Below are 14,763 nucleotides of genomic sequence, written 5' to 3' on the forward strand. Positions count from 1 at the left end.
CAAGTGCCTGTGAAAAACTCTAAAACAAAGCATAGCCAAATTACTTAAACCAGCCAGCACCCTGCTTCCCCTGTCCCGCTTCTCCCGTAACGCCATGGGGCACTGGGAAGGCTGAGGCCCACCCCAGACCCAGGTTTCCCTGAGGATCAGCAGATAGGCCAGGCAGGCAGTGGTGAGGATAGTCACACCAGCATGCGTCACAGGCGCAGCAGGGAATGTGTCTGCTACAGCAGGGCAATTTGTTTGTTGGTGTAACTAATGATTTATACACACACTTCAGAGAACACTTCAATCCATGCACGGCTTAAAAAGCTGTTTAGTAATGGAAACCATAAACCATCCCTCATGTTTGGGATGAGTTGGAATAACTGACTCTCAGACATGGGCATTCATTTCTAAAGGTGTTGGTGCCTCTTCAATTCCATATGGTTTGATGGACTTGCATAGTCACATCACAATCATTTCACGGAGATACCTACTGGACTGGAAACTTAATTCTTCCTACTAAATCCATAAGTCCCAACAAGGACACAGAGTATATGTAACTCATCCAAGGTGCTCACCATAGCGGAGGAGGAGCGGGAGGAGTGTGAGGCGTGGTGGCGGCCTCCCTCCATGCCCCCGCCGTGGATCAGGTAGGTGCTGCCACCTGAGATGATCTGACTGCCACCCACATCCATGGTGATGCCCACCATGCCGTGGGGCGGCACACCACTGGCGGAAGAGACCACCGTCGTGACCTGGGAACCCCCGCCCTGAGAGTCAAAATAGGCTCCTCCACTGCCCTGGCCATACAGCTGGGCCTCAGGGTTATAGGAGTAGGCTGTCCGGCTGGAGAGAGAGGTGCCATAAGTTAAAGGTATGACCTCAGATCTATACAGAATGAAACAGCAATCCCATAACATTACATTCACTTAGTTTGTGTTTTTAATTATAATATTACGCATCTACAATATTACATTAGGGGTTCAATTAGCTTTAAAAGCAGCAATATGACATTTTTGACCAAATATGACCAAATTTACATAGAAATGTGTGTTATAGATCGGTCATTCTCTTCGAAAGCAAGTCTAAGAAGCGGTAGATCGGTTTAATTTTTGTGCTTACTTTCAGTTTTGTACACCAGCTTCTAACAGCTGAAAATACAATATTTTTGGTTATGGAAAATATATTACAGTGGTTTAGATGGTACAATGATTCTCTACAATATACTTGATTGTTTTGTCACAAATTCTAATAAGTTTTCCTATTTTCAGTTTTTGCAACCAGGAAATGGCAGAGTGATTTCTACATAGTGCATCTTTTCATGATATTCAATTTAGAAGTATTTTAAAGCCCGCTGGAACACATTCCATTGCCTGAAATGAAAAGCACCGCAGTACTTACATGGTTCCATTAGTGTAAACTGCTTCTCCCCCCTCTCCCACATATTGAACCTGGGAGGGGTAGACATGATGGATCTGCTGGACCTATGGAGAGAGAAACACAACCATTGAGCATTAATTGTCATCAAGAGGGAGTAATCACTTCTAGGCTGTTTTTCATTCTTTGAAATGAGATAAAACATCAAATGCTTGTTCGTAATCAAAATAGAGTAACTCATGTCTTCCGTAATCATAATATTGATTTGGGCGGCAGGTAGCCTAGTGGTTAGAGCATTGGGCCAGTAACCGAAAGATTGCTAGATCAAATCCCCGAGCTAATAAGGTAAACATCTGTCGTTCTGCCCCTGAACAAAGCAGTTAACCCTGTTCCTAGGCCATCATGGTAAATAAGAATTTGTTCTTAACTGACTCGCCTAGTTAAATAAAATACAAATGTAAAAAAATATATTACCACAGTGCTATCAGTAGGTGGCAGTGGGACTAAAGTGTCATGATGAGAAAAAAGAAAATCCCTGCTGAGCACTTGAAGCACACCTGATTGAGCTCTAACAGCCATTATATTAGTTAGAAACCAATACCATTCAAAAGCAACAACGCTTACAATACAGTGGAGAATGTGATTGGTATCAACATGTCTGATGCTACTGTGGTGGAGCCATGCTGTGCATGTGGATAAAGCCCGACTGATTGAGTGTCCTGGGGGCTGGAGAGAAGGAAGGCGGGGTGGTGAGGAGACAGTGTGTACCTGCTGAGGGACCTGTTGCAGCCGGGGGACTGACAGCTGCTGCACCTGCGCTCCCTTCTGGGCTGAGCCTGTGGCCTGAACCAGCACCCTCTGGGGGGGGTAGAGGACACGCACCATTATTGGTAAGCACATAAGATGCACACGCACCATTATTGGTAAGCACATAAGATGCACACGCACCATTATTGGTAAGCACATAAGATGCACACGCAAAACACACACTATGCCTATCGACACAAAAAAATAAAAACTACAAATCCTTAAGCCCCTATAGAGTACCAGATAATCACAAACACAACATGGAACTTGACTGGATTTTTGGTAGAATATCCTTCCTTATTATATGTACACTGTGGCTTGCGCTTTCTTCTTAATCTTCTTGAGACAAGTATGAAGTGAATGCTTGTGGGAAAGACTATGCTTTCCTATCCAGCAGAAATGCAGCCTTACAGACAACATATTTTTGTGTAAGTTCATTCTAGGCTTTCACTAATTACAGGAGACCACAATGTTTGTTTGGGACCAACGTTCTTCTTTGGCGGTTGCAGAAGACCACTTCTGGTATCCCTCTTCAGGGTAGTGTTGATGGAGATGTGTGTTCATGACAAAAATAAAATTGACATTTCCGCTTATAGAAAAAAAGAATGTTGAGGTAGACTGCAGTGTAGTATAGGCCTGTAGTTCAGCACTGGCTTCTCTCAAGCATAGCCAGCTGTCAAGGCATATATGGTACACTATCCAAAAATATTAACATAAGGATATTTATTTACTGCTTGGTTTCTATGGATTCTCTCATCAACCCATGTCCTTTTCCCAGAACTTTGAACAGCTGTGGCAATACAAGGTTATAGGTCCTAATTGTACTAATGAGAAACCCCTGCCTAGCCAGATTTGATCACACACAACAACCTGATATCAAATGATTCATGATGCCGTCAGCCACATCTAGGCAAATGCTTGTTGACATATTTTTGGGGTTCTTAATATACTGTAGACTGGAAATAAATTTGCATTAAAAGGATTGCTCTGCAGTATAATAAATCTGGTATAAATGAGTAATGAAATCAGGGTTGTTGAGAATTCCCTTTTAACATTCTGCTGCTCTTCCCCAGTGCATGGCGTGAGGGGCTTGGTTCCCCTGGGGAGAATATTGTGTGTTGGGAGTGAGGTGGGATGCTGTGATGTAGAGCACTGTGCAGGGCTGTTGTGGTGACTGTTAGTCATGACCGCAGTAAAGTTCCACGTGACCATTGAGTCATGGTAATATACATTTTTGCACTCTGGACATGCTTTGGTAGTACCCAACTCAGTAACAACCAACGGGTCCTAATGGCCTGGTACTTAGGGCTCTATTGTCCCTCTAACCACTCTGACGTCAGTGCAAATGCAATCTAAAATCACATCAAACACTTATCACAACAGTAGGTCTATCATACTTACATAACTGTGATAATCAATTTGAAGAAAGAAGTTCAACAGCAGGTTGAAACAGTGTAAAGCATGGTTGTTGTGGATGTTGTTTCAAAGCCTAACAACGAAATGGACAGCACTATCTAAGGTGATGACTACGCCATATTACTCATTGCAAAAAAAACAAAAATGATTTAAGAGGACTTTGGTACATAATTGGTCTGGCCTATACTCTAACATAAAAAAAATACAAAAATAGTAATTGCCTTTGAGTGTGGACTGTATTATGTATACTGGATGAACTGGTTACCTTATGCTACGCTCCAAAATGTCAATCAATGAGTCTCGGAGAGAACATAATATAGCCATAGACAATGCTGTTGGCTCATTGATTGTGAATTTGATTTTGAATAGTTTAGTAACAGGGAATGTTTTATATTTTCATCATTAATTGGGCAACACATTACCTTTAGCTACAGAATATCTCAACACCATGTGTTTCCATCTCCTATGCTCTCCTTTATTCCATTCTCGAGCGTACAGACGGGCTGTCAGCAGTTTAGTATCATGTTTTCAAACAACATATTTCACTATCGATGTGCACAAACGGATTCCACTTGGTTTCCCAAATTCAGCACTGGGTAGCTGCAGGAACAAGGTTGGAGAGGCCATGGCATACAAAGTTTAGGCGGAATATCATGTCGGGCAGAGAGGGCATGCTCCTCAAACAATGGTTGATGTGTGGCGTGAAATAAGCGTTATATTTATTTCTCAGCTGCTCATAGGTCTGGGTGATAGGGCCAAAATATCCTATCATGGTATTTAAAAAAATTGGACGGTATGACGGGGTGGCCATAAGGTGGCAACACATACATTCTAAGTGATTTCAATGGCTGTCTCCATTTTGATTGTTTTAAACTGGTCAACTTCAAAAACATTTTTAATGACTAATTTGAGAATTTCCACACTGCCAAGTAGGACTGCACAATATGGGCAAACAATCAAAGGCCTTATTTTTAAGCAAATGTTGCAATTTGAATTTGACTTGCGATTTAGAGCAAAACACTTGGGTGAACTGTTGGAATCCTGGAAATAGAATGATCATTCAAATTCCATAGTTAGAATATAATAGCGGGCACTTGAATACAGTGTTTGACGTGACAATTGAAAATACCAGGGAGGAGTTATTGTTACAGAGTAGGACGTTGACAATTATACAACAGGTGGTTCTAATGCTGATTGGTTAAAACCGCATTCCAGCCGGTGTCTATTCCGCAAGTTACCACAGGCTAAATATATATGACGTAAAACGCCTATTTACTCTGTTCCATCTGACTGCGCAATCCACTGTCTCATCAGCCCAGCCAGGCACTTTATAAACTTGATCTCATCTATAAATAGCATCTAGATATTCTCTCACATTTCTTTTAGAGTAACATTTAGTTTTCAACAACGGAGATTTGTAAAAACCCTGCTGTCTCTCCGACATTTGCAACATTGTTTCAATTTTAAAATTCAATCACCAGCTGTCCCATAGTAATGACCGTGTCAAGATCTGGACGAGACAAGCAGGCAGTGCTTCTCAGTCAGTCGAAATCATGAATCAGCTGGCAGAATTTTTATGGATATATAAATTGGGGAAAAAAAGTTTAAACGAAACAAAGTGCAGCTAGCTTGCAGTCTTTTACCTTTATTTAACTAGGCAAGTCAGTTAAGAACAAATTCTTATTTTCAATGACGGCTTAGGAACAGTGGGTTAACTTAACTGCCTTGTTCAGGGGCAGAACGACAGACCTTGTCAGCTCGGGGGTTTGAACTTGCAACCTTCCAGTTACTAGTCCAACGCTCTAACCACTAGGCTACCCTGCCGCCCCAGGTGATTATGTTAGCTGTGTTGTTGGCTAGCTCCTCTGAACAGCATCCTGACGAGAGAGCACATTTTCTATGCCAAGCAAAATAGTGCCTTATTAGCTCATTGCTATGGATGTATCCAAATACATGTGACTAGAAAACAGCTTAAACAAATGCAAAATGCAGCTACTGTTGTTATTCTGGCTGCACTGTTTGACGTTACTGTAAGTTAGCTGTAGTTGGCTAGCTAGCAAGCAAGCAAGGGATAAGAATGTTGCCAGCCAATATGGCAATGGAACATTTCAAACAAACAACTGGGTTGAGTCCATTGATACAGAAAAACTGGATAGAGTCTCTGGCACCCGAACCGATAGAACGAACAACCAGCCGGCTTGGGTAGCAGCCCTAGATGTGTGTCAGGACTATATCTTGTGGAAGGATTAAATAGTATGAATAAATTAATCAATTAACATTAATGAAAATGTCAAATCATTATTTAAATATGTTGGTAACCCGGGACTATCACCCGTTCCAATATATTCTCCAAACACCGGCATTGAGGGCATTATCACTTAAGTGTTTCCTAGGGCACCCTATAATATTTAGCTACATTTAATGTTCTCTCAGCTTCTCTTCTTTGATTTAGAAGATACTGTTTCACAAACAACATGCTGATTTTGGTCTACACCATCACTGGTATTATCAGGCTGTATAGCCAATTACATTTGCTCTGACTGAGTACATTTATTAGCTAGCTATCGATTAGCATTAGTGATTAGCAGCTAACAAGACTTAGGACCAACTTGCTAATAAAATACAAATGAGCTGTTTGCAGATGTAAGAAATACAAACTAATAATGCAATTTTAGAATGCTAGTGGATTTATATTAGGAAGCAAAGTGAAAACAGCATCCTTGTCATCAAAATTGTTGCATGTGCTACATTCACCATGCAGACTGAACACAAGTGTGTAGTGCTCGAGGAACAAATGCGCTCCTTGAGTGACCATGATAGTTCGTTGGTGATGTAGACGCCAAGGAACATGGAAGCTCTCAACCTGCTCCACTACAGCCCCGTTGATGTTAATGGGGGCCTGTTTGTCCCACCTTTTCCTGTAGTCCACGATCAGCTCCTTTGTCTTGCTCCCATTGAGGGAGAAGTTGTTGTCATGGCACCACACTGGCAGTTCTCTGACCTCCAACCCTATAGGCCATCTCATCATTGTCGGTGATCAAGCCTATCGCTGTTGTGTCATCAGCAAACTTGATGGGTGTTGGAGTCATGTTAGGCCACGCAGTCGTGGGTGAACAAGGAATACAGTAGGGGACTAAGTACACACCCCCGAGGGGCCCTAGTGTTAAGGATCAGGAAGATGCATTACTGCCTACTCTTACCACCTAGGGGTGGCCCGTCAGGAAGTCCAGGATCCAGTTGCAGGGGGAGGTGTTTAGTCGTGATGAGCTTCATGAGCACTATGGTGTTGAACGCTGAGCTGTAGTCAATGAACAGCATTCTCACATAGGTGTTCCTTTTGTCTAGGTGAGAAAGAGTGGTGTGTAGTGCAATTGAGATTGCGTCATCTGTGGATCTGTTGGGGCGGTATGCAAATTGGAGTGGGTCTGGGGTGTCCGGGAATATGCTGTTGATGTGAGCCATGACCAGTCTTTCAAAGCACTTCATGGCTACCGACGTGAGTGCCACAGGGCGGTAATAATTTAGGCAGGTTACCTTCGCTTCCTTGGGCACAGGGACTATGGTGGTCTGCATGAAACATGTCGGTATTACAGACTCAGCCAGGGAGAGGTTGAAAATGTCATTGAAGACACTTGACAATTGGTCCGCGCAGGCTTCAAGTATACATCCTGGTAATCCATCTAGCCCAGTGGCTTTGTAAATGTTGACCTGTTTAAAAGGTTTCGTTCACATCCGCTACAGAGAGCATTATCACCCAGTCATCCAGAACAGCTGGTGCTCTCGTGCATGCTTCAGTGTTGCTTGCCTCGAAGCGAGCATAAAAAACGCATTTAGCTCGTCTGGTAGGCTCGCGTCCCTGGGCAGCTCGCATCTGGGTTTTCCTTTGTAGTCCGTAATAGTTTTCAAGCCCTGCCACATCCGACGAGCATCAGAGCCGGTGTAGTAGGATTCAATCTTAATCCTGTATTTACGCTTTGCTTGTTTGATGGTTCGTCCGAGGGCATAGCAAGATTTCTTATAAGCGTCCGGATTAGTCCCTCGCTCCTTGAAAGCGGCAGCTCTAGCCTTTAGCTCGATGTAGATGTTGCCTGTAATCCATGGCTTCTGGTTGGGATATGTACATACAGTCACTGTGGGGGATGACGTCGTCGATTCACTTATTGATGAAGCCGATGACGGGTGGTGTATTCCTCAATGTCATTGGATGTATCCCGGAACATATTCCAGTCTGTGCAAGCAAAACAGTCCTGTAGTGTAGCATCCTGTAGTGCGGCATCTGACCACTTGCCTAGTGAGCGAGTCACTGGTACTTCTTTCTTTAGTTTCTGCTTGTAAGCAGGAATCAGGAGGATAGAATTGTGGTCGGATTTACCAAATGGAGGGCAAGGGAGAGAATTGTATGCATCGCCGCGTGTGGAGTAAAGGTGGTATAGGATTTTTTTCCCCCCCTGGTTGCACGTGTCATGCTGGTAAAAATTTGGAGAAGTGCCGCTTCTGGGTGAGCATTTTCTTCTTTGATTATGGCCTTAACAGAGTTGGTTGAGAGAGGTCTTAATGCCAGCTTCGCTTTGTGGTGGTAAATAGACGGCTACAAATAATACAGATGAGAACTCTAGGTAGATAGTGTGGTCGACAACTTATCATAAGGTATTCTACACCTCAGGCGAGCAATACCTCGAGACTTCTTTAATTAGACATTGCGCACAAGCTGTTATTGACAAAAAGACACACATACCTCTGGTAAGACGAGGGGTGGGTAAGTGCCGGTACATGGAAAATACCGCCAGCTCTATCTTATCCGTTTCTTCGTTCAGCCACATCTCGGTGAAACATGAAATGTTACAGTTTAATGCCCCGTTGGTAGGATGATCTTAATAATTGGTCATACATTTTATTTTCTAACGACTGCACGTTAGCAAAAATAATCCAAGCCATTGGTAGTTTACTCGCTTGCCTCTGGCTTCTCAAAAGGAACCCCGATCTGGGTCCCCTTTCCCAGCGTCTTCTTCACGCAAAGGGCATGGATCTGGGCCTGTTACAGTGAAAGCAGGATATCCTTCTCGTCGGACTCATTAAAGGAAAAAGTTTCTTCCAGTCCGTGGTTAGTAATCGCTGTTCTCATGTCCAGAAGTTCTTTTCGGAGAGACGGTAGCAGCAACATTATGTACACAATAAGTAAAAAAATAAGTTCTACAAAAACACATTTAAAAAGAAAATTGCACAATTGGTTGAGAGAATGTAAAACGTCAGCCATGTTCTTCGGCGCCATTTGTTTGCATATAGATGACATGCATTTTTCCCCTGCCCCTTTTATTTGATAATGAGCCATTCTAAATCTAATTCTAAACTCATTTTACATATTAGATTACATACAAGATTAAATTGAAAATTGTCTGATGGGTGAAAATATTCTCACTAGATGAGAGAACAGCTATGCAGCCTGAGGCAAGGAACAGAGCGCAAGCTTATTTTGCTACTTTATCAAATCATCAATAGTCTACAGTCATACCACACAGCCCAAATACGTTTGATTTCTAAAACATTCTAAGGTTTGTATCATTCACAACTAAAGTTGTCAAATAACTCTAAATCTAGCATACTTTCAAAATGTTAACTTGTAGCTCAACATAACCACTTCATACACGCACTCACTCTGTAAAGGGAAAAATATCCTTACTATTTTATTCAGCTAAGTTCAATTATATTCTTCTTACTATAAATTAATGTCACAAATTTATAAGCATATCTTGTCAGCTAAATGACCAAGCCTACAGCCTATGGCATGGAGCATAGCCAGATAACATAGGCCTACAGAAGGCCAACTCCTATTCTGTTCTTCTGAAATACATTTTATTCATATCATAAATATCATACATTTCCTTTAGACCTGACTAAAATAATGTATTTATTGTGGTGTGTATATTAAATTAAATGTTTTAAATGTAGAAGTTCCAAAGGCGTGCATCAGCGGCTCGAATGTGTGGAGGCGTGGATATGTTAAATGTTAATTAACGGTCAATAACCAGATGACAATAACCAGCTCACAAAATGATGTCATGACCGCCACAGCCCTAGTACTGTGAGGTAGGGTTATGGTTGAGTGAGAGAGAGAGACCCACTGCGCTGCATGTGAGAGAGTACAGCCTGGTTTTGTATATTTATTTATTAAGGATCCCCAGCTACTCTTCCTGGGGTCCAGCAACATTAAGGCAGTTCTATACAATTTAAAATACTACATGACATTTCATAAAATTTTTCACAACACATCAAGTGTGTTCCCTCAGGCCACTACTCTACAATACAAAATCGATGTGTACGTGTGTGTAGAGTGCGCCTTATGTGTAAGCGTGTGTCTGTGTGTGTGTCTCATCACAGTCCCCGCTGTTCCATAAGGTGTATTTTTATCTGCTCGCATCAGTTACCGGATGTGGAATAGAGTTCCATGTAGCCATGGCTCTATGTAGTACTGCGCACCTCCCATAGTCTGTCTATTCTGGACTGTGAAGAGACCTCTGGTAGCATGTCTTGTGGAGTATGCATGGGTGTCCGAGCTGTGTGCTAGTAGTTTGAACAGACACCTCAGTGCATTCAGCATGTCAACACTTTACAAAAATAAGTAGTGATGAAGTCACTCTCCTCCACTTCGAGCCATGAGAGATTTACATGCATATTATTAATGTTAACTCTGTGTACATTTAAGAGCCAGCCGTGCTGCCTTGTTCTGAGCCAATTGTAAGAGGTTCCTCTTTGTAGCACCTGACCACACGACTGAACAGTTGTCCAGGTGCAACAAAACTAGGGACCGTCTTGTCGATAGTGTAGTGGTTTACCTGTTGTGAGGCTGGGACAGGCTGCACCACGGGGGCCTGGGCGGAGGTGGACGTACGCAGCGCCACACTGGACGACGAATCGGACCCTCCCTCTGAACTCTGCATGCTGGGAACCTACAGGGGAGAGAGGGATGAGGAGGGACAGGGAAGAGGAGGAGTGAGCACAAGGATATGCAAGGCAAGAGACAAGACGCACAGCCCTGCCAGACAGGACAGGAGAACAGACAGCATGCATCCCTACTCAGAGCCAGGCCTGCACATGTGCTGCCATGCCAAACAAATGGGCTTTTCACAGCATGCCTGAGAGAAGGGCCAGGGCTTTCATATTGCCCCGGGGGGGTCCAGACCAGGCTCGAGGCCCCTGCCAAGTCACACGGAGTCACCTCAGAGCCACCTTACTTCTGGCCTTTATTACTGGAACATTAACACTGGTAAAGCCAGCAACACTAAACAGCTGCTTAGTAGAAGTCCAGCTGCTAGGAAAGAAGCAGGTGGAAAAAGTTGTGGTAAAAACAGTGAGTATTGTCAGGCCCGGTCCTCCAAACTGTAAACACTCTCGAACATTGGGAGAAAATATGCACAGCATGGCAAAAGGGAGTGAGAAGAGCAAAAAAACAGAGTGACAAAGGCTCTCTTTCAGAGAAAGAGAGGGGAGAGGGAGGGATTGAAAATAAAATAAAAACTTCCACAGCCCCCCCAAAGAAAAAGAGAAAAAAAGAAAGAAAATGGCAGTGGGGCGCCTACTGACGATATGCAGCGTTTGTTTCAAATGAGAGCCGTTCTCTGGGGGCTCCAATAATCCAGCTGATATCAGGAAATTCCTCAATGCTTTGTAAACGTTTGCCGGTTGCTATGGTGAGGAATCCATGACGACCAACACCAACTCTGCCCCGCTCTCCTCCCTCCCCCCACCATTTCATCCTTTCTCTTATTTATAAAGCTCATGCACAGGAACTTTCGAGTGTGGCCACAAAGCAAGGGAGGTGAAGGAGGGGGGGAAGGGGTTGGGGGTCTTGCAGGAGGGAAGGCACCACACCTCTAGAAGATCAGGAGCTAAAACAAATTAGGCCTAATTAGTCACCAGACATGGATACGTATAGAGTGATTTCATAACCAAATGAAATTGTATTTGAATTCTATAATTCTGAATTTGTTTAATGATACTGAATTTAATATTTTTGAATTTGTAATGCACAAATTGGATCATTGAATTAAGACATTCAACTGAATTTAATTAATATTGCATTAATTAATACATTTAATGGAATATTCAAATATATATATTCAATATGGTAGATATTGTATTCACGGTCAGTGTATGAAGTTTACAAACTATAATTTCAAGTTGATCAAAGATAAATATACACTGCTCAAAAAAATAAAGGGAACACTAAAATAACACATCCTAGATCTGAATGAAATATTCTTATTAAATACTTTTTTCTTTACATAGTTGAATGTGCTGACAACAAAAATCACACAAAAAGTATCAATGGAAATCAAATTTATCAACCCATGGAGGTCTGGATTTGGAGTCACACAAAATTAAAGTGGAAAACCACACTACAGGCTGATCCAACTTTGATGTAATGTTCTTAAAACAAGTCAAAATGAGGCTCAGTAGTGTGTGTGGCCTCCACGTGCCTGTATGACCTCCCTACAACGCCTGGGCATGCTCCTGGTGAGGTGGCGGATGGTCTCCTGAGGGATCTCCTCAGGATCTCAGGATCTCCTCGCCAACTCCTGGACAGTCTGTGGTGCAACGTGGCGTTGGTGGATGGAGCGAGACATGATGTCCCAGATGTGCTCAATTGGATTCAGGTCTGGGGAACAGGCGGGCCAGTCCATAGCATCAATGTCTTCCTCTTGCAGGAACTGCTGACACACTCCAGCCACATGAGGTCTAGCATTAGGATGAACCCAGGGCCAACCGCACCAGCATATGGTCTCACAAGGGGTCTGAGGATCTCATCTCGGTACCTAATGGCAGTCAAGCTACCTCTGGCGAGCACATGGAGGGCTGTGCGGCCCCCCAAAGAAATGCCACCCCACACCATGACTGACCCACCGCCAAACCAGTCATGCTGGAAGATGTTGCAGGCAGCAGAATGTTCTCCACTACGTCTCCAGACTCTGTCACATGTGCTCAGTGTGAACCTGCTTTCATCTGTGAAGAGCACAGGGCGCCAGTGGCGAATTTGCCAATCTTGGTGTTCTCTGGCAAATGCCAAACGTCCTGCATGGTGTTGGGCTGTAAGCACAACCCCCACCTGTGTACGTCGGGCCCTCATACCACCCTCATGGAGTCTTTTTCTTACCGTTTGAGCAGACACATGCACATTTGTGGCCTGCTGGAGGTAATTTTGCAGGGCTCTGGCAGTGCTCCTCCTGCTGCTCCTCCTTGCACAAAGGCGGAGGTAGCGGTCCTGCTGCCCTCCTACGGCCTCCTCAACGTCTCCTGATGTACTGGCCTGTCTCCTGGTAGCGTCTCCATGCTCTGGACACAATGCTGACAGACACAGCAAACCTTCTTGCCACTGCTCGCATTGATGTGCCATCCTGGATGAGCTGCACTACCTGAGCCACGTGTGTGGGTTGTAGACTCCATCTCATGCTACCACTAGAGTGAAAGCACCGCCAGCATTCAAAAGTGACCAAAAACATCAGCCAGGAAGCATAGGAACTGAGAAGTGGTCTGTGGTTATCACCTGCAGAACCACTCCTTTATTGGGGGGTGTCTTGCTAATTGCCTATAATTTCCACCTGTTGTCTATTCCATTTGCACAACAGCATGTGGAATTTATTGTCAATCAGTGTTGCTTCCTAAGTGGACAGTTTGATTTCACAGAAGTGTGATTGACTTGGAGTTACATTGTGTTGTTTAAGTGTTCCCTTTATTTTTGAGCAGTATATATAAAATTCACATTTTCAGATGAATTGAAAGAACTGAATCTGAATGCAGATTCAAAACCAGAGACAACATCCTTGTTCTTTGCCAGCCAGGAAAGGTAGAGGAGAACAGATTGAATCTGGGTACCTAGTAAGGATCAGACGGCGAGTGAGTAATCTATCTTTAATCTATTTGCCAACGTACAATCATTGGGTAATAAAATAAACGAGCACGTATATTCTACCAACAGGACATTAAAAACTATATCTTATGTTTCACCGAGTCGTGGCTGAGTAACACAGCTGGCGGGTTTTATGCTTTTTCGGCAGGACAGAACAGGCGTCTCTGGTAAGACAAGGGGTGGCTATCTATGTATATTTGTAAACAACAGCTGGTGCACAAAATCTAAGGAAGTGACGAGGTTTGCTTGCCGGAGGTAAAGTATCTCATAAGCTGTAGACCGCACTACTTACCAAGAGAGTTGTCATCTATATATTCTCCGTAGCTCTCTATTTACTACCACAAACCGATGCTGGTTCTAATACGGACTGCACTCAATGAGCTGTATATGGCCACAAGCAAACAGGAAAACGCTCATCCAGGTGTGTCGCTCCTAGTGACCGGGGACTTTAATGCAGGGAAACTTAATCCTTTTGACCTCACTTCTACCAGCATGGCACATGTGCAACCAGAGGGGAAAAAAACTAATAAAATAAAAATCGAATGAAAAAAAACTCTAGGCCAACTTTACTCCACAGAGACACGCACAAAGCTCTCCCTCACCCTCCATTTGGCAAATCTGACCATAAATCTATCCTCCTGAGTCCTGCTTACAAGCAAAAACTAAAGCAGGAAGCACCAGTGACAACCAATATTGGAATACTTTTCTGGGATTTTTTCGATGGCGTTGAGGAGTACACCACATCAGTCACTGGCTTCATCAATAAGTGTGTCAATGACGTCATCCCCACAGTGACTGTACGTACACCACCATTCAAAAGTTTGCGGTCACTTAGAAATGTCCTTGTTTTTGAAAAAAGAAAATTGTCAAATTGATCAGAAACACACTGTAGACATCGTTAAAATTGTTGTAAATGATTATTGTAGCCAGAAATGGCAGATTTTTTTTAATGGAATATCTACATAAGTGTACAGTGACCCATTATCAGCAACCATCACTCCTGTGTTCCAATGGCACGTTGTTTAAGCTCATCCAAGTTTATCATTTTAAAAGCCTAATTGATAATTAGAAAACCCTTTTGCAATTATGTTAGCACAGCTGAAAACTGTTCTGATTAAAGAAGCAATAAAACTGGCCTTCTTTAGACTACTTGAGTATCTGGAGCGTCGGCATTTGTGGGTTCGATTACAGGCTCAAAATGTCCAGAAACAAATATCTTTCTTCTGAAACACATCAGTCTATTCCTGTTCTGAGAAATGAAGGCTATTCCATGCGAG

The 14,763-nt window shown here is 43.2% G+C and overlaps 1 protein-coding gene across 3 annotated transcripts in view; it reads right to left on the reverse strand.

Annotated features, from left to right (window-relative positions):
* The window catches only part of LOC139409241 (DNA-binding protein RFX2-like), a 73,403-nt gene that overhangs the window by 22,810 nt on the left and 35,830 nt on the right, over positions 1–14,763 (reverse strand). For all 3 annotated transcript variants that reach the window (XM_071154118.1, XM_071154120.1, XM_071154117.1), the window contains exons 2-5: positions 10,416–10,529; positions 2,131–2,220; positions 1,387–1,469; positions 564–831 (exon numbers count right to left, since the gene is read on the reverse strand). In XM_071154118.1, coding sequence (XP_071010219.1) covers positions 564–831; positions 1,387–1,469; positions 2,131–2,220; positions 10,416–10,520 — 546 coding nt within the window. In that variant the 5' untranslated portion in view covers positions 10,521–10,529. The remainder of the gene's footprint in view (positions 1–563; positions 832–1,386; positions 1,470–2,130; positions 2,221–10,415; positions 10,530–14,763) is intronic.

Source organism: Oncorhynchus clarkii, chromosome 5 (assembly GCF_045791955.1).
Source record: "Oncorhynchus clarkii lewisi isolate Uvic-CL-2024 chromosome 5, UVic_Ocla_1.0, whole genome shotgun sequence".
Lineage (NCBI taxonomy): Eukaryota > Metazoa > Chordata > Actinopteri > Salmoniformes > Salmonidae > Oncorhynchus > Oncorhynchus clarkii.